At 32.9% G+C, this 25,867-nt stretch overlaps 1 protein-coding gene across 1 annotated transcript in view; it reads left to right on the forward strand.

The window, feature by feature from the left end:
* Positions 1-23,099, forward strand: part of LOC134232358 (G-protein coupled receptor GRL101-like) — a 39,241-nt gene extending 16,142 nt beyond the window's left edge. Inside the window, exon 3 of the mRNA XM_062714300.1 lies at positions 23,010-23,099. Within this exon, the coding sequence (XP_062570284.1) occupies positions 23,010-23,099 (90 nt within the window). The remainder of the gene's footprint in view (positions 1-23,009) is intronic.
* Positions 23,100-25,867: the final 2,768 nt, after the last annotated feature.

Below are 25,867 nucleotides of genomic sequence, written 5' to 3' on the forward strand. Positions count from 1 at the left end.
TCTGCGTTGCGTTTTGGTAATCAACCAATTAGAGACTAGAATACAAAAAAAAATATTGGGGAATGTACATGTAAGATATTTGTCGTACCGACGGCTGTTGCAACACCAAGCCTTAACTTTGTTGGTATTGTTTGAAAGATGGATAACTTTCACTTCAAATTTCTCAACATTGGCGAAGGAACAGATGTTACATTATATCTACCTAAGCAGTCGTGGCCATGTTTTAACTTAACCACGGCAAGGAACATGTTAAGCTCCAAGACAGTACGGTTGTCAGAAACCTTTAAAGTTCAGCAAAGCTTCACTTAGCGAGGGCACTACAGAGATTATCTGTCTGAATTTTCTCAAGCAGTTCTGCAGCTACATTGAAATTCAAAACCCTTTTGTTGCAGTATCGTTAAACAGGGTAATGTAGTAGTACATGAACCTAACCTCACTCCCCCTCGCCTCCTTCAAATAAAAACATGTTTTGAGTTTGGACATTTTTTTCTTTTTGTTTGTTGCATAGATCTTTAGTAATTTTTTTTCTCTACCTCCTTTTTTTAAAAGAATGCGTTGTCCCTGTAAATATTCTTCTCGAGCGTCTTTAACAGATTCAACATTACAAACAGATTTTCTAAAAGTAAACATATTTCCATGTCTATGAGACGCAATGTGCCTCTGATGTGAAACTAATCTTTTTTTATTTAACGCCATTTTTTACACAGATGTATTTAATGGTGTTGTACAGTAACTGTAAAAAATTATTGACATAAAATATATACATGTACAAATATTTAAGGAAAGCAACGGTTAAAATAAGTTCCTTAAGAAGGGATTTTTTAAAAGTTGTTTTTGAAACCATCACTTGATTTTTATTGTACAATATGCAAAGGTAGTTTGTTTCATAAATTTTGGTGAGATTGTACTAAAATTCATGTCGTTGAACTTTTTTCATTTTATCAGATTGTATAACTGCTTCTGGGAAAGAGCAGCTTTTTTATTTGATTTTTTTTACACAAGTTCAATTAAATATTACAGTGCTTGGGCGTGTAAACAGTTATACATAAATGACAGAATTTTGAATGATATCCTAGATTTGATAGAGATTAAAGTGGGCATTCATGTCTGTATATTTACATTAAGTGTAATTTTCTTTTTGAAATCCATTGGAATTTTATCAGCATTCATTATGCTATAAAACACACCAAACCTTGTCACTGCAAGATTGAATACCCTCGGTACTTAGTAGGAATAATATGCATTTTCAATACTCTTCGAACACTTAAATGTGCATTGCTATGACTCAATTTAATCGAAATCAATGTACCTGTCAATTTGTCGTAAAACATTTAATACATCTTACGTCAATCCCCCCCCCCCTCACATTTCACACTCAACGTCACAAACGGCTTTTTACATGTACATCTTTTAAGCACAACAGATCGCAAAGGCGCTTAATTTAGTAGAAATGATAATGAAATTTTAAGGTTATTAAGATAGAAAATTAGAGAATGCTAATATATGTATTGGATTCTTATTTCTGAATGTCGAACATCTTATAACAAGTATCACTTGTTATCAAACTGCGATAGATTAACATAATAACATATTTTAACAGCAAAATTGGCCTGGCACTGTTAATCTGTACGACCGACGATATAAAAAATAAGAATCTGAAATGCTTACGGCTTTGCAAGCAGGTGAAAAACAAATCTTTTGCCTTTCATATAGCCAATCACTTTTTCTTCATGATGAATGAGCCAGGAAACCATATTCAAAGATTCAACATAGAAATAGCCTTTGAGTTGAAACCCCAAAAGAGTAGGTCTTTCAATAAAGAATTTCAATAAGAAAAAAGTTATGCTTTGAAGAAGTCCCCCCAATCCCAGATTTACTATAGGGAAATCTATTTGTTTTTAGTTGAAATCTTAAAAGGGTAGGTCTTTCAATGAATTTCAATAGAAAAAAATATGCTTGGAAGAAGTGTCCCCCACTCCCACATTTACGACAGGGAAACCTATTTTCTTGTGTAGGAGACGCAATTTGCCTCTTCAGTGAGCTTTCATATCTGTTCATCTAGTTGATGAATAAACCTTTTGCCTAACACATGACCATTCAATTTTTCTTCGTGGTGAATGAACAAAAGACATATTCTTGAAAGAAAACAAAGATTTAAACATAGAAAAAGCCTTTGAGTTGAAACCCCCTATGTCAACAAACCTTGAAACCAGTTAGGCACAGTCGAATTTGGTCACAAAAGTTAATATATCTTACAGAAGTTGAGATTGTCTAAGGAGAAAAAGTTTGCATGGATATTTTTTGAATCAATCTTTATGTATCAGCCTTAAGATGAGCTTTGAATTTTGAAAATAAAAAAGCAAAGAATATCAGCAACACCACAACTTTTTCCAGTTGACGAACTGTCCAGAGGTGTTAGAATAATCCGTAAGCCTTTAAAACAGCCCATCGCACTAAATTGGAAGTTAATACATTCTTACAACCATTCCGCGTGTCATTTGGCCTCAAAGAATTCATTAGCAAAGTATTTTTACAAATATATTTTCCAAATGCAAAAAATCACCGCTTCGGAGTTGAAACCCCATATGTTACTTAACCAAAACACCGCATGTGCCCCTCTACAAGGTGTTATTGTGGCATGGAAATTATTTTCAATCATTATGTTTTTTTTAAGAATTCTGTTACTAAAGCCACTATGTTGCATTGCACAACAAAGTATTAATGGAAGTTTGAAAGTTTTCACATGATAGACTGAAAAATGTCTTTGAGCATTGTTTAGATTTCATCCCGATTTTCTTCGTTAGGCACGTGTATTTAAGTCGATATGTTTGGGTTTAGATTCATAATTGTTCAAGTTTAAGACAACTCTGTTAGATACTGTAAACAATTTTTATTTGTGAATGAAAATCAAAATGTGTTTCCCTATACATGAACCTGATTCCATCTCCAGTTTGTGTTTGCTCTGCTCCTGTTTTGTATTGTTTTATGGATTTTTGATCTTGTATACTGTTCATAATCTCCATATTTTTCGTGCTGTAGACAATCATTAAAGACAGATGATGTAGGCCAAAAATGGATCTCTGGATTGGTATGAATATATTTATTTTTACCTATCATAATTATAATTCATTCGAAAAAAGTTTCCAAAATAAATATGAGTAAATTGTAAATATTCTACGATGATCAGAACCCCATCTCTCTGCAACCCTTCTGCATTCCAAAAATTGTGAAACTTTTAAAGAAAGTTAAAACTCTATGCCGTATATCTTATTCAAGTTACTTTTAATATGCATGTACATGTCTAAACTCATTTTCAAGATTATAAATAACACAATGGTTGGTCATATTAAGGACGGTGGGTAACGGTTAACTGATATTGAATCTACGTTTAGAGCGCTAAAAGCCACATGGGTTTGTAGATTGCTAGAAACAGATCACTGCATTAAGAGCTACGTAAATAAATCTAAGTTTACTTATATTTTCTATTGTAATCAATAAGTGTCCTCCTTGAATGTGAAAGTCTGAAATATTGTATAGCTGTGCTTTTTAATGGTAATTTTGTTTCATGTCTTACCGAGGTAGGAGAGGCAGAGATTGACCAATCAAAGTCTCACCAATCAAAATCTAACAAATGAAATTCTGACCACGCGGTGCGTTACTCTGCCTTTTCTCCCATCTAAATCCTTGGAGGACGGACGTTTTTTCAAAGTTTGTTATTTATTATATCAAGATTTTGGTGAGTAAAATTATTTTATTATGTCTTCAATGGGTAAAACTTCAGTTGTCATTCTTGGACACTCAATTGTTCGTCGTTTTCATGAATTCTTGAAACATGGTGACATTAGATATTGGTCCTTGGTCTTGGAGAAACGCACTCCGTTTGTGCAGGGGTGTGGGTGGAAGAGAGGTTCGTGATGTAATATCTAAGGATATGGAAAACGTGATTGCTTTAGGTCCAAATGTAGTTGTCGTAATGATTGGGGAGAACGATATTAGTCCTAGTACCGACGCTACCTTGTTATCTGCAGAAATTGAATCTGTGGTATCGGTAATGCATCGCCGCTATAAAGTTGCGAAAATAATTGTTTGTAAATTATTGCTACGATTTGGTGTTCGTTTTGGGTACAATGATACTGCAGACAAAGTAAATGCAATATTGAGATGCATTGCCAGCACTTGGTTACTGTGTATCTTGGGAACATGGGAATTATGTTGTTTCTCCCCGTGAAGGAGACTGCAGTCGTAAATTTGTTCACTACGGAGTTCATCTGAACAGTCAGGGGAATGTTCATTTATAAAGGAGTATTAGAGGGGCTTTAATTTCAGCGAGAAAATAAATATCCATCAAATTGATAAAAGTTTGTCACTATTTTGTTACTTTTAATGTTCGTCAATTTTTCAGATAGATATTTTTTGAAATTATACAACATTTTGTTATTTTAACAGTACGGTAGGCATTTAGGATGTCTAAAGATGATTACAGTTTTATCCTTTTTCTGTGAAAAAAATTCGTTGGAAAAGTATCAGCCAATTTGTTTGTTTTGTTGTTAGTTTATTACTAATATAAAATATTGTGAATATTTACAGTACTTTAAGCAGATCCAAAGTAAAAGTTTCAGGCAGTCTTTTGTACTTGCCAAGTTTCAACCCGTTTAGATTTTTCATTTTAGTTTCAGCTTTTACCCTGCAGATGGCGAGTTTTTCCATCGGTTTTATTTTTTTGATATCTTGGAATGTATTTTAAAGCATTCCAGATTTATTCTTTTTTCTGTGAAGTAAATTGGTTGAAAGAATGTCTGCCAATTAGTTTGTTTCGGTATTAGTTGATTACTAAAATATTATGGATTTTTATAGTAATTTAGGCAAGCCTAAGTACAAGTTTCAGGCCGTCTTTTGTTCTTGCCAAGTTTAAACCCGTTCGGTTTTTTTTTCATTTTAGTTTCAGCTTTTACCCTGCAGATGGCGATTTTTTCCATCGTTTTTTATTTGATGTCTATGAATGTATTTAAATGCATTCCAGACTTATCCTATTTCTGTTAAGGAAAATCGTTGGTTGATTGATTTATTGTATATTGTTTAACGTCACTCTCGATAATATTTTACTCATATGGAGACGTCACCGTATGCCGGTGAAGGGCTTCAAATTTTGACCTTCACTCGGCACTCAGGGCCATTTAGCAGTGAGGGATCTTTATCGCGCCAGCGCCTGCCGCTGACAAGGGGCCTCGGTTTTTAAGGTCTCATCCGAAGGACCCGCAACTTTCACTTTAAAATGCCAAGCGTACGGCGAAGGAACAGTTGCTACCCATTTTATCGACTGGATCAGTCGCATCCGAGATACGAACTCACGACCTCCCGATCACGGAGCGAGCGCTCTACCGACTGAGCTATCATGAACGGTGTAAATCGTTGGAAAATGTCTGCAAATATGTTTGTTTTTGGTATAAGTTGATTACTAAAATATTGTGAATTTTTACATACAGTACTTTAGGCAAGTCCTAAGTACAAGTTTCAGGCAGTCTTTTGTACTCGCCATTTTGTACCCATGCGTGTCTTTTCATTTTAGTTTCAACTTTTACCATGGCGATTTATTTTCCATCGTTTGTTTATTTGATTAGTCTAGAAATGCATGTTGATGCGTTCCAGACTTACCTTTTTTCTGTATGAAAAGAAATCAATTCGTTGGTAAAATATCTGCTGATAAATTTTGTTTCGGTATTAGTTGTTTACTAAAATATTGTGAATTTTTACAGTACCTTAGGCAAGTCCTAAGTACAAGTTGCAGGCAGTCTTTTGTACTTGACATTTAGCCGGTTTGGGTTTTTTATGTTAGACCCACTTTTACCTTGATGATTTTTATATCGATTTCACTTCAAGTTGATTTATCTTATCATGTTCGATTCAATGGTCCAGATTATGAAAGAATTGAAAAAACATCCGCATTTCATTTTTGAAGGTATAAGTTTACTGTTTGTATTTGTTATCCCCTTTATAATACTTTTGAAATATCGGCGAATTTTTAAGATAAAAAAATAAATGCTTTATTAGGATGGGCGATTCTTTTTAGGACTTCACTGATATCAAAAAAATGTAATGTGGTTTAAATCTACATGTTGGGGACATTTAGATTTTTTATTTAGACTTGTCACGTGATGTCTACGTCACATGGTATTAGCAATTACTGCAAATCACTTTTTATTCGCCAGAATTTTATTTTCGCGTAATTACGCGATACACTGCGTTCGCGAAAATTAAATTCTCGTGTATAAAAATATTCCTTACGATTATTAAGAAGAATAACAACTATTCCTGAAAATTATGTCTCGCCGACTAAGAGCCAAGGACAATCACGCGAAAATAAGGTGTCGCGAAAATTTAGTGATCTACAGTATACTTGCAGTTTAGAGGTCATCTATTAATTCCAATATTGCAAGGGCATAACCAAGTGAAAATATTAATTCAAATTATGAAACTTTTCAACACTATATGTTGTTTGTGAAAAGTGCTGCGAACCTATATAGATTCCCTTTTTAAATGCTAAAATTTAATTTGTTGGACGGCAGGTTGAATATTTTGCTGGTCAACTACATCATATGGAGAAATGGCGTTCAGTTTATTCATGAGATTGTTCCCGCGTTATTCAATTCTCATTAATATTCATAAGATCTTGCAAAAGCTCAAAATATACCTTTTCTTTATATTTTTACGTTAAACAATCGAGCCTGGTTTGTTTTTATTTCTCTAAGCCCCATCATATTTATATTGGTACACTTTTTCAATATTGACTGTTAATAATTATTATTGAAAAATAAAGTAGGTCAGGCCGGTGCAAGAAATTGTCGTTTTTAAATTAAAAAGGCGGTCGTAACTCTTCATGAAATGTTAAATCATCTGTATCATCTGTATTTTGTAAAAATAGACATTTGTTTGCACCTATTAATCGGCGGAAGAACTCTATCATCTTGCAATAAACACTTACATTTTAACACCAGAAATGATAAAAACAGTAATCCTGTGCTCTCTCCTTCATTAAAACAATGTACTATCGCTCCGAATTTTCAAATTAAAAAGGCGGTCGGAACTTTCACTTTATCATCAACATTATTGTTATCTCCGGTGGACGATATAAAGAAAAACCAAAACATCGGCGGAAGAACTTTATCCGAAATAGTAAGTATATAAAATTTTGAAATTTTTGTACGTTCTCTATATAAACTCTTATGGAATCTATCTTCATTATAGCTCCAATATGGCCGGTATATAAATGAGCAAAATGAACACCATTTCTCCATATGTTAAATATAGCTATATTAATTAATTAATCTATTTGCAAGGTTTCATGAGGTTCGCAGCACTTTTCAAATATCTTAATGCTTCTTATGTTTATGTGTTAAAATTTGACAAGACACACTGAGGATATGCCCTTGCAATAAATCGATTTATTAGAGCCCTTCCATTGCATTTTCATTGAATCTGCATAAAAACATAAGACAGTATAACTTGTCTGGAGAATGTACGGACAGTTTATGAATATAATACTAAAATATACATTCCATCCAAGTTAACGGTCTTTTATTTAACTGCAAATGATATTTTATTTGAGAACAAAAGACATTTTTCATTGTACAAAATGTGACTTGATCAGCCTTTCACAGTATACAAACTGCGTCATTTTTGCTTGATGACGTCACATTGACAAGTGCATTGCGATTGATGCATCGTTTATATACTGTTGTGTGGAATTTAACAAACGACAAAACTGCATGCAATAGTAAGTATACAGCTATCCAGCTGTTTGAAATAGGAAATGATTTCATTTTGTGGCATTTTGAAGACCTTGTATTATGTGTGACGTCATAGTAAACATTTCCCTACAAATTAGGTCCTGCCTCCTTACTGTAACCTTAACTGTGCTGTGTCAACAACCTGTTTTACAGACTTTTTTACTCATTGAAGGAGGATAAGATAAGGTGTTCTGGCGTTGAAAGGATTATGGAAAAAAATTAGCCAGTTGATGGATAACCGGGGTATCAAAATACTTATTGCATTAAAATAATTAGCTATTGTATTCCAATAAATATTAATATCGATTAATATGTAATTAATACTGCGTAAAATAAAATGGTGAAATGCGGAATAATAATAAAGATGCCTCTATTCTATAAACAAGTATTCACATGCTTTAACGCACGATAACCTAACTGTTGAAATCTTTCTTAAACAACCGATATGGTCAAATCTAAGATACAGTCTATCACTCTAAAAAACGTTTTACGTGTTGTTTTTAAAATAAGATATTAGATTAAGAAAAAATAGTAATTATTAGTAATCCATTTAGTCAGAATAGCAAGTAAATGACTATCATTGTTAGTAATTGTAAACATAATAAGAAATAAGGATGAATTCATTTACTTCTAAAATGATTTACTAAGTATCAATATATAATAGGAATTATTATCAGTTATGAGTATTATTATCAAAAATATAATATCGTAAAATACCACTAAATTTTGTTGTAGTTATGCAGAATTTGCAAGTCTAAAAATGTATGATCTTTATGTTGTTTTTTTTAAATATGTATTATCTTTAGAAGCATTCTGCGAAATGCTGAAAGTATTTAAAATGTTTTACTTGTAATGGAGCTTAGCAAGGGTCCCTTCCCTGGTAGCTGCCAGCTTATTAGTTCATATTATAATTGTTAATAGGATCTGGGAAATAAAGATTAAAAAAATTAAGAAAAAAAAGGTTATAAATAAACACTATATTGTATCATTTGTCTTAAATTCACATTGTTTTTGCTGAATTGATCAATCCCTGCCGTGGGTATCATTTAGGGCTATCTCACTCACAGCCAGTGGATATACTACATTATATTACTTCATCTTACTTCTCTTGTCTAATTGTTTGTATTCACTGGACTTTCCTGGCACATTGTCGTTTTGATGTATAACTTGTAGATGATTTTTCAACCATTTACGCATCATTATCTTTTGATGAGAAAACATTGATAGCATGCCATGCACTTTTAATATTGATTGCAGGATATATACTTCTACGTTACTGCCTGTGGGACTGTTTTCTACAAACATCCCCTGCCCTCCATCCATTTTGTTGACAAGAATAACAAATTAGGATTGGAAATTGATATCTAAATGCAATTTCATACATCTACCGATATCAGTATCAACATTTACATTGAATACTCAGTCTGCATATTGATTCTTTTTACATAATGTATTGGCATACCGCCAGATGATACAAAAACATTTAATAAGTTATAGAGAAATACACGTAAAAGGTTTTTATTTGTTTTGTTTTTTCTTTTTTCTTTTTTTTTTTTCTTCTTTGGTTGCACAAATAATATTCGAAATGTTGATGGGTAACATAAATAAGATCTAATTCAAATATATTAATTTTTACATTTAACATTTATCTATTTACAAGTTTAACACCGAGAGTAACAGACCATAGAGAGATCATAGTAATAGGTAATGCTTTATTTGATCTGTTACTTATAAAAGGGCATGACCACTTTTTCTGCATAAGATTTTCAAATTTTATTTTCCCCAATAATCACAATAATGTTTACTAATACCCAAGTAAGGTATTTCTAATGATAATCAAAAAATAAATTACAGTTGTCCAGGAACAAGACAGAATAAATCTCCAAATCTTTGTTATTCAAACAAGGACTGTGTCATGTTTTCGTTGTACGTAATAAAACTAATATATGTTCGTAAAAAGCAGGTGTTGTTTAAATAAAGAAGCTAATTTTAAATACGATTAGACATTTTCTAGTGATTTGCTGAATTTTATTTTATTACAGATCTGGTATTTTCGATACGTAAAAACGATGGCACTGATGTTATTTTTCTTATAAAGAATTTTTAGCTCTATATCTATTTTATAAATCAAATTAAATATTGTTCATTAGATCTATCTTAGTGAAGAATTGTAAACATTGAAATTACTTACTAAAATTGAATAGAAAATGTATCCATGCCCCTTTAATTGATTAAAAAATCAAATACAAATAACAGCTTGGTAATGGACTCTGAGAAGCACTGCATTTTACGGCTTTATTTGACATTTCAACCTGTATCATAGGATTAAAAATTGATAAGAAAACCTTCTGGTTATTGGTATAATGTTAGGGGCACTGCCGTTTGAAGAACCAGATTGAAGGTAGGATGGTTGTCGTTTTCTTCAAAGACATCTCATCTGTGCTATGAAATAACCCTTTATTTTCGTAAAATTAAACGTTAAGCTAAATATTCATATCATTTAAGAGCATCTGTACATTGTCCTTGTGTAAAAGTTAATTGTTAACTATAAAAATCAGTGTTCCTTGCAAAAGTCCAATAGTATTCCAATAAATTAAAGTAATTGTGCGTCAAATCTGAAAAAAAAACACCTTAGAGGTTTTTCTTTTGGAAATTATCATAAATATTTACTAATTCTATAAAATTAAATTAGCTTTAAATGAATACTTAAATAATTTAAATTTTTTTTTGAATCCAAAAAGTGCTATTTTTAACATTACTGATGATTTTTATACTGACGATTTTAAAATGTTTATAAAAAGACGCAATTGTTTTGTACAACTCATGTCATATTAATTAAGAAAGAATATAGATTGTTATTGATTTTAGATCAATTTTTATCACTGGCCAAACGAGGTTTTTCTTTCTTTGTATAGAAGGATATAGATATAACAAACGGTATTTTATATCAAAGTCCATTAAAATATAACAAGAATGCTTTAATTATTGGAAATTTTTCATACCCAATTCTTCTGTCTATTGACAAGAATTCACTTTCACATCAGAATGTCAATTGATAGGCTGTAGGAACACTATTGTAAAGTTCATCATTATAGAAGAGGAAACAATCGCTTTTATCTTCTGTTAAATCTAAAGAGGAGGCTATTTGAAAGTTATGTAAATAAAAGTATCATTATTATATTTTTTATTATTATTACGGGGATTTCAGAGGATTGTGAATTGGATTTATCCATAACTATTTAAAATGGATTTCAATGGTCCGACAATTTTTATGAAGGAATATAAAACATTGTAGATAATAGAGAGAAAATGGTTAAATGAAACTTCTCTTTCTTTTCTGCACTTTTTTCATTGAATGTTGTTTGATGTTATGTTCTGAAAATTGTAATAGTTGTCTTTGGCGTACATTTTATAATAAAACATAAGAGGAAGATATGGTTTTAGCTTTATTGCACCCTAAAAATGTAATGACATCAAAAAGTTTTGAAACTGGCTTAAATATTAGTTAGATAAATAAATAAATCTGATAAATCAGGAAAGAATATGGCATGATGGTTTACCATTCTGCAAATATGACGTCATTAATGTGAAGCATTCCTCTATTTTTAACAGAAAAAGCCTCAAAATGGCCCATTTCAAGGGTGATTTTCCTTTATAAAACAGTGTCCACAACCGTTGCCCACGTTAATTTTTGGATATTTTGTGCAAAATTCAATAATAAATCACAAATCCCAAGATCTTCATGGGCGATGCCTGTGGACAATGTTACAATGAATCTACACATGTTTATGACGTCATAATTAGCATTTAAAAACACATGTGAGAAAAATGACTTGTATGATTTTCTGCATTGAATTTCAATTATTTAAAAAGCATGAGTTTTCAACTTTTACACCAGTTGCTTTTTTCCAGAAAATCACAGGGCAAAATTTGTATGGAAACCTTATCTTCTTTAACTGAGTGAATTGATGGTCAACTTCATCAAACATATTTTTTTTTTTTTGTAAATAGTTCTAAGAAATGTGTACAAAGAAAAAAGGCTATGCCCTGTCTGCACATATAATTTAAGTACATACTAAAAAAGTCAATATTTCAAGAAAAAAATATGCATATTTGACTAACAATTAAATTGACCAATGGGTTATTTTCTACCAACCTGCCCTAAAATATTTTTAGGTGAAGGGAATTCAAGTTTGTTCAAATAAAGGGCAACGCCCTCCTCCAAGGGAAAATAATTGTGAATTTGTGAAAAATTAATGGTATCTTCTGAAAATCTTCTTCTCAAGAACCACTTGGCCAGGAAAGATGAAACTCTGGTGTAAGCATCTTCATGTAGTGTGTTTTTTTCAAATCATGACCCCCGGGGCTAGGATGGGGCTACAATAGGGTACCAAAGTTTAACATAGGAAAACAAAAGAAAAATCTTTAAAAATCTACTTTTCAAGAGTCACTGGGTCAAGAAAGCTAATCCTCACGTGGAAGCATCCTCATATAGTGTGGATACAAGTTTCTTCAAGGCATGACTCCGTGGGTCGGATGGGGCATTAATTGGGTATCAAAGTTTAACATTGGATTGATTGATTGATTGTTTTATTGTTTAACGTCCCTCTTGAGAATTTTTCACTCATATGGAGACGTCACCGATGCCGGTGAAGGGCTTCAAATTTAGACCTATACTCGGCACTCAGGGCCATTGAGCAGTGAGGATTCTTTATCGTGCCAACGCCTACCGTGACACGGGACCTACGTTTTTAATGTCATATCCGAAAGACCCGTGACTTTCACTTTTAGTGCCGAGCGCTTGGCGAAGGAACAGTCACTACCTTTGTTTACGTCTTAGGTATGACGCGGCGCCGCGATCTAGAATCGAACCCGGGCCTCCCGATCACGAAGCGAACGCTCTACCACTAGGCTACCGTGACCGGTAGTTTAACATTGGAAAACATAGGAACAAGAAGCCCATGGGCCACATCGCTCACCTGAGAAGCTTTGACCATGCTTCTCATATATGCTTATACAGATATAAGTTTGAACTAATACACCCTCCCCCTCTCCCCTGAACCCAATGTTATCTTTTTAACTTTCAAATTTTCAATACTAAACTGATTTTTGCTTTTACCTAGCCAGTTGCTCAGGTGAGCGATGAAGGATATGGAGATAACGAACAGTATTCAATCTCAAAGTCCATAAAACATTACAACATAGGAGCAGAGCAAACATGGACCTCCGAAACATCAGAGGTGGGATCTGGTACCATGGAGAAGTGAGCATCCCCTGCTTACCGTTATTACCCACCGTGTGCTCCTTGTCATGATCGGAAAAAACGGAAAAATTCGTCGTCATTTAAGTGAATAAAAAATGACTAACAATAAGTATGAAAAACGTCAGTCAGCATTTGTCTCAATGAAAAAATGTTTGCCGACAAGGTCATTGTATCGACCATAGAATTTATGAAATGAATACTTTAAAAGAGACTGTTGATATTCTTGTTTTATCAACGTTTTAGAAATTGTTCATACGTAGAGCATGCTCTTGTGTATCGAATCAACTGAGATATATACACACCGTATGCAGGTAATGAAGGTATGTTGCTGCATGAGTAATCATATAGCTTGGTAGTAAGATTACCATTAACGTCTTTTTCAAGTAAAATATCTAAATATGAAACAGAAGTGTCAGACTCTGTGGTATCTTTTTTTTTATCTCAAGCTCACCGGGATATATCGTATCGACGAAAAAATGGAAACTACCATTATTAATTGACAATACGTCGTCGATATATCTAAATGTCGAGTTGAAGACCACAACAAGTGTTTTCTTCTTTTCGCGCATAAGATTTTGCACAAATTCTGTTTCATATGAATATAAAGATAGGTATGCTAATAACGGAGCACAATTGGTACGCATGGTAATTCCGATAAATTGTTGGAATACATGGTCTCCAAAAAACCACATAGATATTGTAAATCAAAAACTCAAGCCTCCCTTTCATTTTAACATCAAAATTCTTGTGCGTGCAATCAGAATGTGTTTTAACAAAATAATTTTGCAAATTACCAATGACCAGGTAAGTAAATTCACTAGTTACATTTTTTTTAAAACAGCAGCTGTCAATGATATCAAAAAGCCTGGACGTTAATTTTTCGTAGAGAATAGTTGTGTATAAAGTTGAAAAGTCATAAGTTTCTAAGCTGTTGATTTTTGTTAATTCTTGTGATTTCAAATTGTTTAAAAGTTCTTAGAAAATTTTTTGTATCCACATCTGATACACACCACTTCTTGAACATATGCTGCTGCACAGTACTCTTGAAGTTTTTACTTTGCTGCTGTCAATATCTTAGTGAGGAGAATCGAAAAAGGCTTGGTTGAACATTAACCCGCAATGTATCTTTGTTTGTAAGGATTTTTAGGAAGTTTCGAAATCCAATTAATATAGGGTAGTTCAAATTTATTTTGGCTCTATTAAAAATATATAAAAATGACATATGATTTTGAAGAATTTCTTCTTTAGAAAGGGAAGTATGAGTATAAGTATGATTACCACTTGTAGACTTAAATCCAAGTTCTTCTAAAATACAATTCATATAATGAACCTTACAAACGAAGACAATGTTACCTGCGGGCTTCTTTATCCTCAAGCATCAGGTATTTTGAAGTGAATGTTGCTGGTCCTTCAGATATGATCTTAGAATTCGAGGTCCCATGTCAAGATAAGCGATGGCACGATGAAGAAACCTCATTGCGCAAAGAACCCGAGAGCCAAGTAGGATCTTTTGACATCGTATTACCCCATTCGGTATATGATAACGTTTCTGTATGAGAGAAAATATATTGAACAGGATGTAAACAAGATAAATTCGAACAATTAATCAATCTTTAGGTATTTACAACACAGAAATGAAAAAAGTACAAAACGCTGAATTTAAGAAATTGCGAAATAAATCTTTTTGAACAAAAAAGTAAGACTCTAAATAACTATCATCATAAGTTGAATTAAGGTATGTTCAACCTCCTATTGTTTCATAGGTTTTTGCAAAGAAACTGCTGTTAATTTAGGTTCATACCCAGAAGGAAAAAAATGAGAAAAATTTTTTTGAATAGGTGTACAGAAAAAAAATGAGAAAAATTCTTTTCAATAGGTGTACATGTAATAATTTATTGAGAAGTAATGGAGCCTTTTAAAAAATTATTTCCTTTTCAAATTCAACCAATCAGTCTTTAAAAATGTTGAAGAGAACAATAATTTCTTCTCGGGTATCTTTTCGGGTATTTTAGTTATTTTGAAACTTATGGAAATTACATACATTTTTCATAACTCAAAAGGCCATTAAACAATACAAAAAATAGAAGCTCAGCAAACACGGACCTTGAAACGTCATAGGTAAGATTAGATGCCACGGAGAAGAGAGCATCTCCTGCCGACTAGAAATAACCACCGTCACTTGTCTGATTCCAATTTATCATGATTTGTCATGGGTGTAAATAATGGTCTAATAATTAGTATGAAAAACGCCAGTCAGCATTTTATTAAATTACAAATTTTATTTCCTGACAAGGTCATTGCATCGACCATTGAACTGAGATGACTTCTAGGGAGGCCTATGTTCGAAATGTCTTCGTGATTTTTTTTTCAAAACTTTGTTATTTCATTCCTTGCAAATTGCTTTAAATTTTAACAAAAAACAAAAAAAAAAACAAGTTGTCTATACATAGAGCATGCTCGTGCTTATCGTATGCAGGTGATAACGTTTTATTGCTGCATAAGTAAGGGAAGCCGACAATTAAAAAGTTAAAGTTATAACGTTTATCATAAAGCTTTGTTGTTTTATTACCAACAACGTTTTATTTTTTTAAAGTAAAATATCCAAATATGAAACAGATGTGTCAGACATCGTGATATCTTTTATCTCAAGCTAATTGGGGTAGAGTGTGTAAATATATTATTTAAAATACCATTGTTAATTGACAACACGTCGCCAATATATCTAAATGTCAAGTTGAATGCCAGAGCAAGTGTTTTCTCCTTTTCATGTATAAAATGTTGAACAAATTGTGCTTGATCTGAAAACAAAAATAGGTCTGCTAGTAAAAGATCACAAATTGGTGACCCTGGGAGTTCCAATGAATTGTTGGAAGACCTGGTCTCCAAACACTATACAGAGATCCGCAGCTATAGGTTAGGGGCGCCCATAGGAAATATGCCTTAAAATATTTCGAGAAAATCAATATAATGTCAATATTTTTTTCATTAGCATGAGTTTTAATTTGATGGGAATTGTACTAATGCATATGTATGTTAGGGGTCGCAACCGAGTTCGGCCAATGCCACTTCACGTTTATGATCATCAGCTATTTGTCAGGTGACATGTTTAAAACTTGAAAAAAATACGCATGGATACAAAGTGCGTAAAAGTTCAACGATATACGAGAAATTTTTCACTATGATATTGATTGTGTTTTCTTTACGACAAATTTTGCTTAGAGCAACTTCCTCATGCCCGGTTATTATATATAATTTATCATTTGATAAACTTCGTGCATTTTCACTCTATGCAGTGAAATATTGTAAAATTACGAAAAACAACAACAGCTAACAACTTTATCCCAGCACTTTTCAAAAAAGAAAGGATTGATTGATTGTATGTTGTGTTACGGCCCATTCGAGAATCTTTCACTTATGTAGAGACGTCACCACATACCGGTGAAGGGCTTCAAATTTTGACCTTTACTCGGCACTCAGGGCCATTGAGCAGTGAGGAATCTTTATTGTGCCAACGCATGCCTTGACACGAGACCTCGGTTTTTAAGGTCTCATCCGAAGGACCCGCAACTTTCACTTCAGGTGCTGAGCGTATGGCGAAGGAACAGTTGCTATCCAAACAAACCCACGACCTCCCTATCACGAAATGAGCACTCTACCAACTGAACGACCGTGAACGGTCAAAATAGAAAGGACAAAAGCTACAAGTGTACAAAATAATTTATAGTTAAGCGGATATTGTTGAACTTTTGAGATTTTCGAGGCCTTGTGCCTGTGATTGTAGTACGTTTATGTACAAAAGTGCATGACTGCGGCTTTATAAGAGACCTATTCGTTATCAATTTAATAAGACTGTGAAGTAATGATGAATGCATTGTAGAAATGTCTAGAATCTTCTGGAATTTGCAAAAAGAAAAATTGGAGCTAGACATTTTTCGGTTTGGAAAGTAATGGTATTCTTTGGATAAAATGATAAAACGAGAAACCTAACCATTCTCTGCACTGGAAAACTGTGGAAAACTACTTAGAGTTTTTTTTAATGTCGACTGATAGTACAATAACTATCTAATAACTAACTAATTATGAAAAATCACTGTATGAAAACGTGTGTGAAAAAGAAAATTTTTATTCATTTGCCGAGATTCATTTTTGCAGATTCACCGTGACGTCATAATCAATTTCCTGAAGCTCTGCATAGAGTGATTTACCTTTATGAGTCCTTAACCTCCATGTAGCTGCGTTGTCAGAAAAAAGCATCTTTTAATGCAATCTTTGTAGTATTTAGTTTGCAATCAGAATGCTTTTTAACAAAATAATTTTGCAAATGACCAACGACAAGGTCAGTAAATCTATGTATGATGAGGAAATTTACCAGTTCCATTTTAATGATATCACAAACAGTCTAGACTTTAGTTTATCGTTTGGAATAGTGGTATATGATATAGAAAGTCGTAGTGCTTGAAGCCGTTGGATTTGATAAAATCTTGTGATTTCAAATTTTTCCAAAAGTTCCTTGGAATTTCTAATTTCAATGTCTGATTTTCACCACTTCCAGATTACCGGTATATTGTTGCACAGTACTCTTGAAGATTCCCTGCAATACTGTTAATATCTAAGTGAGATGTAAAAAAAAAAAAGGCTCGGTCGAACATTAACTGGAACCTCCAATGTATCTTTGTTTATAAGAATTTTAATGAAGTTTTGAAATCCAACACTGACATTTCATTTTGAAAAAAATTCTTCTCTAGAAAAGGAACTGTGAATATAAGTTGGATTAAAACTTATAGAATTATATCCAAGTTCCTTTAAAATACATTTTATATATTGAGACCTACAAACAAAGGCAATTTTGTTATCTGCTTTGTCAGCAGGGAACAATACGTATTGATAGTTTAATCAATCTCATTTTTTTTCACTTCTGAATTATTTTATACTTCTTGAGTAAAATAACTTCCCTGATACTGACACTCCAAGTTCAAAAATAATTTACTAATACAAAGTTTATACATAATCTTTTTTTTTTCATTTACAATACTAATAAAAAAAAAAGTATACGATTTTTCTTTTTCTTTATGTCTCCAGTCTTAAAACATATCGCACATTATACATTTTTACAATAAATGGCAAAAACTAAAACGATATTAAATGGAAATAAATGCAATTTTTTACTTTGAACCATTTACAATGAGAGGTGAAAAAACATGAAAAAACGAATATTTCTTTCTAATTGTCAATACTTTTTACATTTTACTAAATGATTTACTATCATTTGGGAAATGAAAGACGGTGAGATTGCCAATATCTATACTTTTATTTGTGATGCCTCTTTGAAATTAGGTGGAGTTTATTTCTTAGTGATTCAACCGGAATATTAAGTTTGCAAGGTGAACGGTCAAAGGCTTAAATGCAGATAAATCTCGTGAGCCTGAGTTTGTATCTGATGTCAGTGGGTATACTATCTGAGGCCTTCTGAGGTTAATATCTTGTAAACAGCAGTTTTTTTTCATTTATATTAACTATATTATTTATCAATTTAAATACATGTATAATGTATAACATCGTGGAATAATTTATGCAGAACGAGATCATGCAAATCATCAGAAGATTCAAACTATCGTAAATGTCATGTCATAACAAACAAACCAGACAGTGATTCCTTAAAAGCGTCTTTTGTGAGATTATTTCACTTACCTGAAACGAGACTGCACCTGGCGCCTATGAATTTTGATTTAAACTTTGCCAAGACTTTAAGGTCACAGGGAAATTAGCTTCCTCATCACGCCAACGCCAGTCATGACAATGGTTATTGTGTATGAAAGATCCATGAATTTCTTTTCACTTGAATAGATGTTTCATCCTAACACTACATCAAAGTGTTTCTAGAGCATTTTTAGAAATATACTATATGAAACTACTGGGCAGACCCATAGAGAAACATTAATTCTCTTAAACGTTAGAAACTAAATACTGCTGTGCATACAGTTATATATAGCAGTATTACATTGAAATTGAAATTTAACATTGCTATATTAATATTTGTTTATATTTGATTTCTTTCATTTAAAGGAATTGTTCCCACATAAAAACATTTACGGAAGAATTCTCAAAGAATCACGAGAAATGGGAAGAATCATACTGTCACTGTTGATCTTTGTTCAATATTCCAAGTTATGTGGAAGTAATCATGAGACAGGTATTTTGATCTTTTCATTAAGAAAATTCACATAGATTAACACGAAAAGACATTTAATTTATTTTTAAAATAAATTTCCGTTTATTAAAATACATAATTTTATTTAAGTCTCAATTAATAACAATGTTTGTTTACATGTCCTGTAATTAGAACCGTATAGAAGACTTTAAATTTAGAAAAAAAAGGGTGGCATAAGTAATGAAAAATTGTATTAATGAAACTCATAGAGAAGTTCCATCACTTATCACCTCTACATGAAGTGAAGACTTGCAGATATTTTGCTACACTCTAGATGCACCTGATTTGATATTGATGTGGTCACTAATTTTTAACTCAATTGGGATGCTTGAAAAACATTTATATTTTTCTTTAAACTTTAAAGTGGATTCCTTCAAATTATAGAACCGTTTTCGTAAAGATTTGACAACAATGGACCAAAATTGACATTTTTAAAAATTTGATTTCTATGCTGCCATGCAAATTTCCATTCGCATTGTTTATGTCTTTCAGTAACTCTAAAAATTCTGAGAGGAAAGTAATGTTCTAGGGGAAAAAAAAACAAAATATCTTTCAGCTATTAACTTAAATGTTGATCTCTAGTTCATCATTTGTAGTTTCATGTTACAGCGTGTTGCCAGGTCCTCTTCTTTTCCTTACAATAGATCTTAGAAAGGAATGTATTTTTTTTCTTCAACCGACGTGGGCGCTTCAAACAAACATTTGGAGGGGACAAATTACCAATTAATGAACGTAGCGCATTGATATTAAACGTTTTCAGTTTAGATTTTTATTCGATACGTCGGTCAAGGAAATTTGTTTTTTACCTATGATTTGAAGATAATAAAACGAAATTTTCTTTCACCTTTTATTTGATTTAAGCATCATAGACAGTGCGTAGGAATACATCACAACAATGTTTTTTATTATTATTTTTAAAAAAAATTATTTGTTTTTTTATTTCTACATTTTAATTTTCAAATAACAGTGTATGTCATATAATTATCACGGATTTTACTAAGCATTCAGTCAATGATTCTTTGCTTAATTTAAATGACTTATTGTACAGATCTTCGCTCATTGGATTGATGATTTTTACGTCCAGGCTTTCTATGATACATCGATTAAAGAAAAAATATAAGATTAAGTTTTTTAGCATTTAGTATTTACCTTTCAAGAATTAGATTTAACTTGAGAATTAAAAACTACACGTAGTTGTCCAACATGTAGGTTAGGCGTACCTTAGATGCGTAAAAGTTACATGTAACAAATTTAAACAAACACAGTTTTCACATTAGTATTGTCTTATCATTACCAGAATTGTCATCCAATAACACAAAAAACTTAACTCTTGTGTTATAAATTTTTCCTATATCCCAGTGGTTATATTTCCCCGGTAATCTGATATCTTTAGATTTGGAACTATAAAGGGAGGCTACTCATAAATAAGCTATACAACCCTTTCTACATGACCAAAATTTTGGATTTCGTTTTGCAAAACTCTTTATCCAAATTTAAACCGAATATGTATACATAACACAACCTATCCATTCATAACACAACAAACTTCAAATCTGGAATAGTCTACTGCCTACAATTTAACTTAAAAAAGAATACCGTCCTCACTCAGTATCCTTTTTTCATGCATTCGTTTTCTAAGATTAACATATTTATTTAATTTCCCCGAAAACACAAACATTTAACATACATATACTGAGATAATGATATTTTTTACAGCAGCTTCATTGTTGTCATTGCAAACGATCCTATTTTGTCGCAGAAAGGCGCAGGGGGTGAGGGGGGGGGGGGGTGAGGAACACAAGTAGAAAGTAACGGACAAGTTTTTAATTTCGGGAAAATAAAGTAACAGTTACAGTATATCATTTTTCTTTCAAAAAGTAAATTTTGGAAGCGGAAATATACATGTAAAATTTGACAAGGTAATTGTGGTATTAAGTTCAAATAAACCCCATATACTATTGATGCTGTTTCAAAAATACTTATCAATTCAGAATGAACTATTTTATAGAAATGTAATCAAAAAATTCAATTCAACACCTTCAAAATAAGGATTTATAAAAGATAATGATATAAACAAAATGCCATCATATTTACTTCAGTTTAATGGGCATAATATTTTTTAAGAAAATGCATTTGGTGGATAAATTCATAATTATCCATGTAGAAATAATTGGTTTTACATGTTTTGAAATAAGTTTTGACAAATTTAAGAGGTTTTATTTTACAGTTGACTGTGACTTTGAAAAACATTTATGTGGATGGGAAATATATGGTTCAAGATATGATTTTCCTGCATGCAGCATACCTCAGGAAGAATGTGAAACCTTTTTCTATTTGAATGATAGTGTAAGCTGGAAAAGAATGGCAGCTGATGATGTGAAAAAAACAGTTGATATAAAAGGTAAACATATATGATAAGGTTAATACCTCGATAGGTCAATTGTTGAGTCACGATTTGTCTGCTGCCAAGTTATGTCCGTCGTCATGAAATGTCAGCCTCCCATTCGGAAAAATCCTCACACTTTGTCCGTCGTCACGAAATGTCCGCTTCTTTTTTCAGAAAAATCGTCACACTATGTCCGACGCCAGAAAATGCCCTTTTTTGTTCCAAAACGGAATATTATATTCGCTTGCCTCCCCACTAAAAATCGTCATATTATGTCCGCCGCCATGAAAAAAACAGGTGACTTTTGATGACTTGAGCCTTGATCTTTCGATGATATTTTTTTCGTTTTCTCCTTTTTTATAGCTTGGAATAAATATACTCTTGATCTTGCGAAGTTAAATTGATCTTGCAATGCATAGTTTATAAAGTGAAATATACCATTAATATCTTATAAGTGGATACTTGAATAGAGACAGGAGGTAATTAGGACTTTCAAAGGAATCCTAACACCTCGTGTTTTATGTATTAATAAAAAATACATTGCACTAAGATTTGAAAGCAGGATAATTATAAAGAATATTTTAACACCAGAATTTTATATAAACTATTCGTTTGAAAATTGTTTAAATTAGTTAAAACTTTGAATATGCACGCATGCAGTATTGACTGTTAAGAAGAGGAGGGTAGCACTTTGAAAACATTTTGAAACATTAATTTTGTAATTTGTATTTCTACTGGATTGTCAGATTTTATATATATCGCAGTATTCCCGTTGATGTTTTTATTACAATCATGCATTTGCAGGTAATTTTTTTAAAGAATAAATATGTTTAAGGGGCGACAGTGTGGCGAGCGCAGATGTGTATAATTAGATATATTATATACAGGTTTAACTTAGATCCCTCTTCAAACTGCTCATTGCTTAAAGAAACCCTAAGCTCTGACGTCAGGTGAAACACAATTTTAGTTACATTACCATTTAGGCCAATTAAAATCAGTTTAACAAAAAGCTACATATAAATAACTTGGAATAAACATAAGATCAAGATGAGTTTTTTACATCGTGAACACTAGTTGTAATCGAGAGAATATAGTTAGAGCGAAATGCATTTGTATTGCTGTGACATTCACGGTAGCTCAGTCGGTAGAGATAGTGTGACAATTCCGGAATTTAAAGATACGACCATGCAGAGTCCTCAATTAGTCATTGTTGACATCACGTGACTTTGATAGAGTATATATACTGAGACTCTGCAGTCATCCGTTGTTGTTATTCGGATGCAGCAAAGGAGAGAAGACGATTGACAGTGTTTTGAAGACTGTAGTAAATAAAGTTTGCGGTTATTAATTTCTCGCCTGTGGTTACAGTTTGAGAGGAATCTGGAAGACCATTTTGAGGTCTGCCAAACCAATTATAAGGCCTGCCACGAAGAGGTCAACCACAAGCAAAGAGGCTAGCCATAAAAGTTCGTTCGTCTGCATTGACTGACCAGTCCTACCAGGCCGCTCTACTCACTGTCCGTCCTGAATAAGGCACCATAAAGTGAGTGTAGTGGTTGAAGGGCTATCACATATACTGTCCGTCCTAAATAAGGCATCCTACAGTATATGCAGTAGTCCGAGGGCGACTGGACTTTCGTTTTAGTATTAATAGGTCTACCAAATAATTTGTTGTTATCGCCTCCGATTGTTGTATTGATTCACCATTTGATTATTATTATACCTCCAATTAGAATGAAAGAATCTGATTGGTTGATGAGGAAACAATAAAATTAGCTTATGACCCATTCTTGTGTCACATGACCATTTATGACTTGATTGTTGCAGGAGTATGAGGTATTGACCGGTCATTAATATTATTGACCGCAGAACCTGACCTGTGCATTAAAAAAAAATGGCGGAACATATTACCGCTTCGTTATTTCTTCACGTTTACCATGTTTACTTTACTGTTTTTAGATAAAGACTATAACTCATTAACTTTACGTTATTCGTTAGAAATAAGATATAGACTATAACATTGTGTACTACGTCATTTCCCATGTGTGGTTTGTCGTCTGTTTACGAAAACGATGGCTGGTGAATCAAGATTTGCAACTTTGAGTAGTGAGGAACTACAAGCGATCCTAGAGAACCGCGATAGTTCTAACACAAAACAATGTATAGATTCAGCGAAACGAATTTTCATTACATACTGCACTGAAAAGGGACTGATAGTGGACAACGTACTGCAAAAAACAAAAGGTGAAATTGCTGAAATTCTGATCAACTTTTACGCTGAACTCAGAAGAAAAGATGGTGAATTGTATAGTAGATCTGCCATGATCAGCATCAGGTTTGGTTTGCAGAGATTTTTCCAAAAAATTAACTATGACATTATTAATGACTCAGATTTTCGTCTATCAAACGAAATGTTCAAGGCAGTTTTGACAAACATCAAACGAACTGGAAAGGGAACCACTCAGCACAAGGAAGTTATCAGCGATGCTGATATGGCAACATTGTATAGCAGCGGCGTCCTAACCGGAAAGAGTCCGCAGGGGTTGCAGTATAAAGTTTTTCTTGATGTGATGTTCTACACATGTAGAAGAGGAAGGGAAAATTTGAGAAATATGAAGAAAACTGATTTTGTTTTGAGGACAGATGGCCAAGGAAGGAGATATTATCTAAATGTCGCTCAGTATGAAACCAAAAATCACAGAGGAAGTGATGTTAATGACTATGATGCATCTTCAGCAAGAATATATGAAATACCATGGATATAATACTTCAGTTACAATCATTTAAAATAAAATTCATGTAAACTTCAGTATTAACTAATTTAAGATCATAATCTTCCTGAATTCAACTGCTTTACAATTTTTTCATGTTAATATGTTCATGTAGGTGATGAGAAGTGCCCTGTGTCTAGCCTGGAGAAATACCTTGCAAAACTGAATCCAAATTGTGAAAGTTTTTGGCAGAGACCGAAGCGCCATATCAAAGATTCGGATGCTGTTTGGTATGATAATTCTCCAGTAGGTCATAACACTTTGGGAAATTTTATGAAAACAATTTCTATGAAAGCTGAACTCTCAACTCTGTATACAAACCACTGCATACATGCCACGTGAATTACTAGTTTGGATCAGCGTGGGATAGAAGCTAGACATATCATGTCTGTAAGTGGACATAAGTCGGAAACCTCGATAAAAACCTATTCAAGATGTGTAAGTGAATCCAAAAAGCAAGAAATGTTTGATGTTTTATCATCTGTGGTTTATCCATCACCAAAGCTAGGGCTAGAAAACCCAGTAGTTCCAACACATTCTTGTACCGATACTTCAGAAACTCAGCTCTTGGATTTAAATAACTGTGAATTTGAGACTGTCAGTACCGAAAAATTGCTTTCTGAAGTCCTGGTTGATGAAAATAGTTCAGATTTGTTTGTTCCAGAAGAAAAAGAGAATGTTAAAGTTGACAAAATGCCTCAAAACTCTTGTGGTCCAGTATTTAGAAATGTCGGACAAGTGCATATTCACTATTATGTAGGAAAGGAACAACAAAAGTAAAGATAATGTAAAGTTCTTTATTGGACTTTTGTAATCGTTAACGGTTGTAAGATGTGTTTTTCGCATTTCAATTGAACAATCAAATTTGAAGTTATTGTTGCTAAAATTGATATTTCAGAATATGCATTATTCTGTTGAAACTGTTGAAATAAAATGTTTCATGTGTTCAAATTTTTCATTATCATTATTGTCGGTATAATAAAACAATTGATCACCCTTTATGAGGTCAGCATGGTGAAATGATGCCCCTTGACCTGACCCACTCGATGACCTGACCTGACCTCGGCCGTTGGCCTCGGTCAGGTCAGGTCACCTCGTGGGTCAGGTCTCGGGTCATCATCTCACCATGTTGACCTCATAAAGAGTGATTAATTGTATATTGTTTACCTAGATAAGGTTTAGACATATTTGTATATTTCGGCAGTCCTTTTAAATCATACCAATCAATTTTTAAATCAGTTTATGTTGAACCCCCCCCCCCCCAACACTGGAAATGACCAGGTACGATCCCAATGATTAATTGTAAATATGTTACAATAGGGAGGTCGTGAATTGAATTTCAGTCATTACTAGATAAACGATAGATAAAAATAGGAGCAACTGTACCTTCGTTATGCGCACAATACTTGAAGTAAAAGTTGCCGGTACTTCGGATGAGACGAAAAAGAGGTCTGT

Source organism: Saccostrea cucullata, unplaced genomic scaffold, assembly GCF_032062105.1.
Source record: "Saccostrea cucullata isolate Sc308-1 unplaced genomic scaffold, CSIRO_AGI_Scuc_v1 ctg938, whole genome shotgun sequence".
Lineage (NCBI taxonomy): Eukaryota > Metazoa > Mollusca > Bivalvia > Ostreida > Ostreidae > Saccostrea > Saccostrea cuccullata.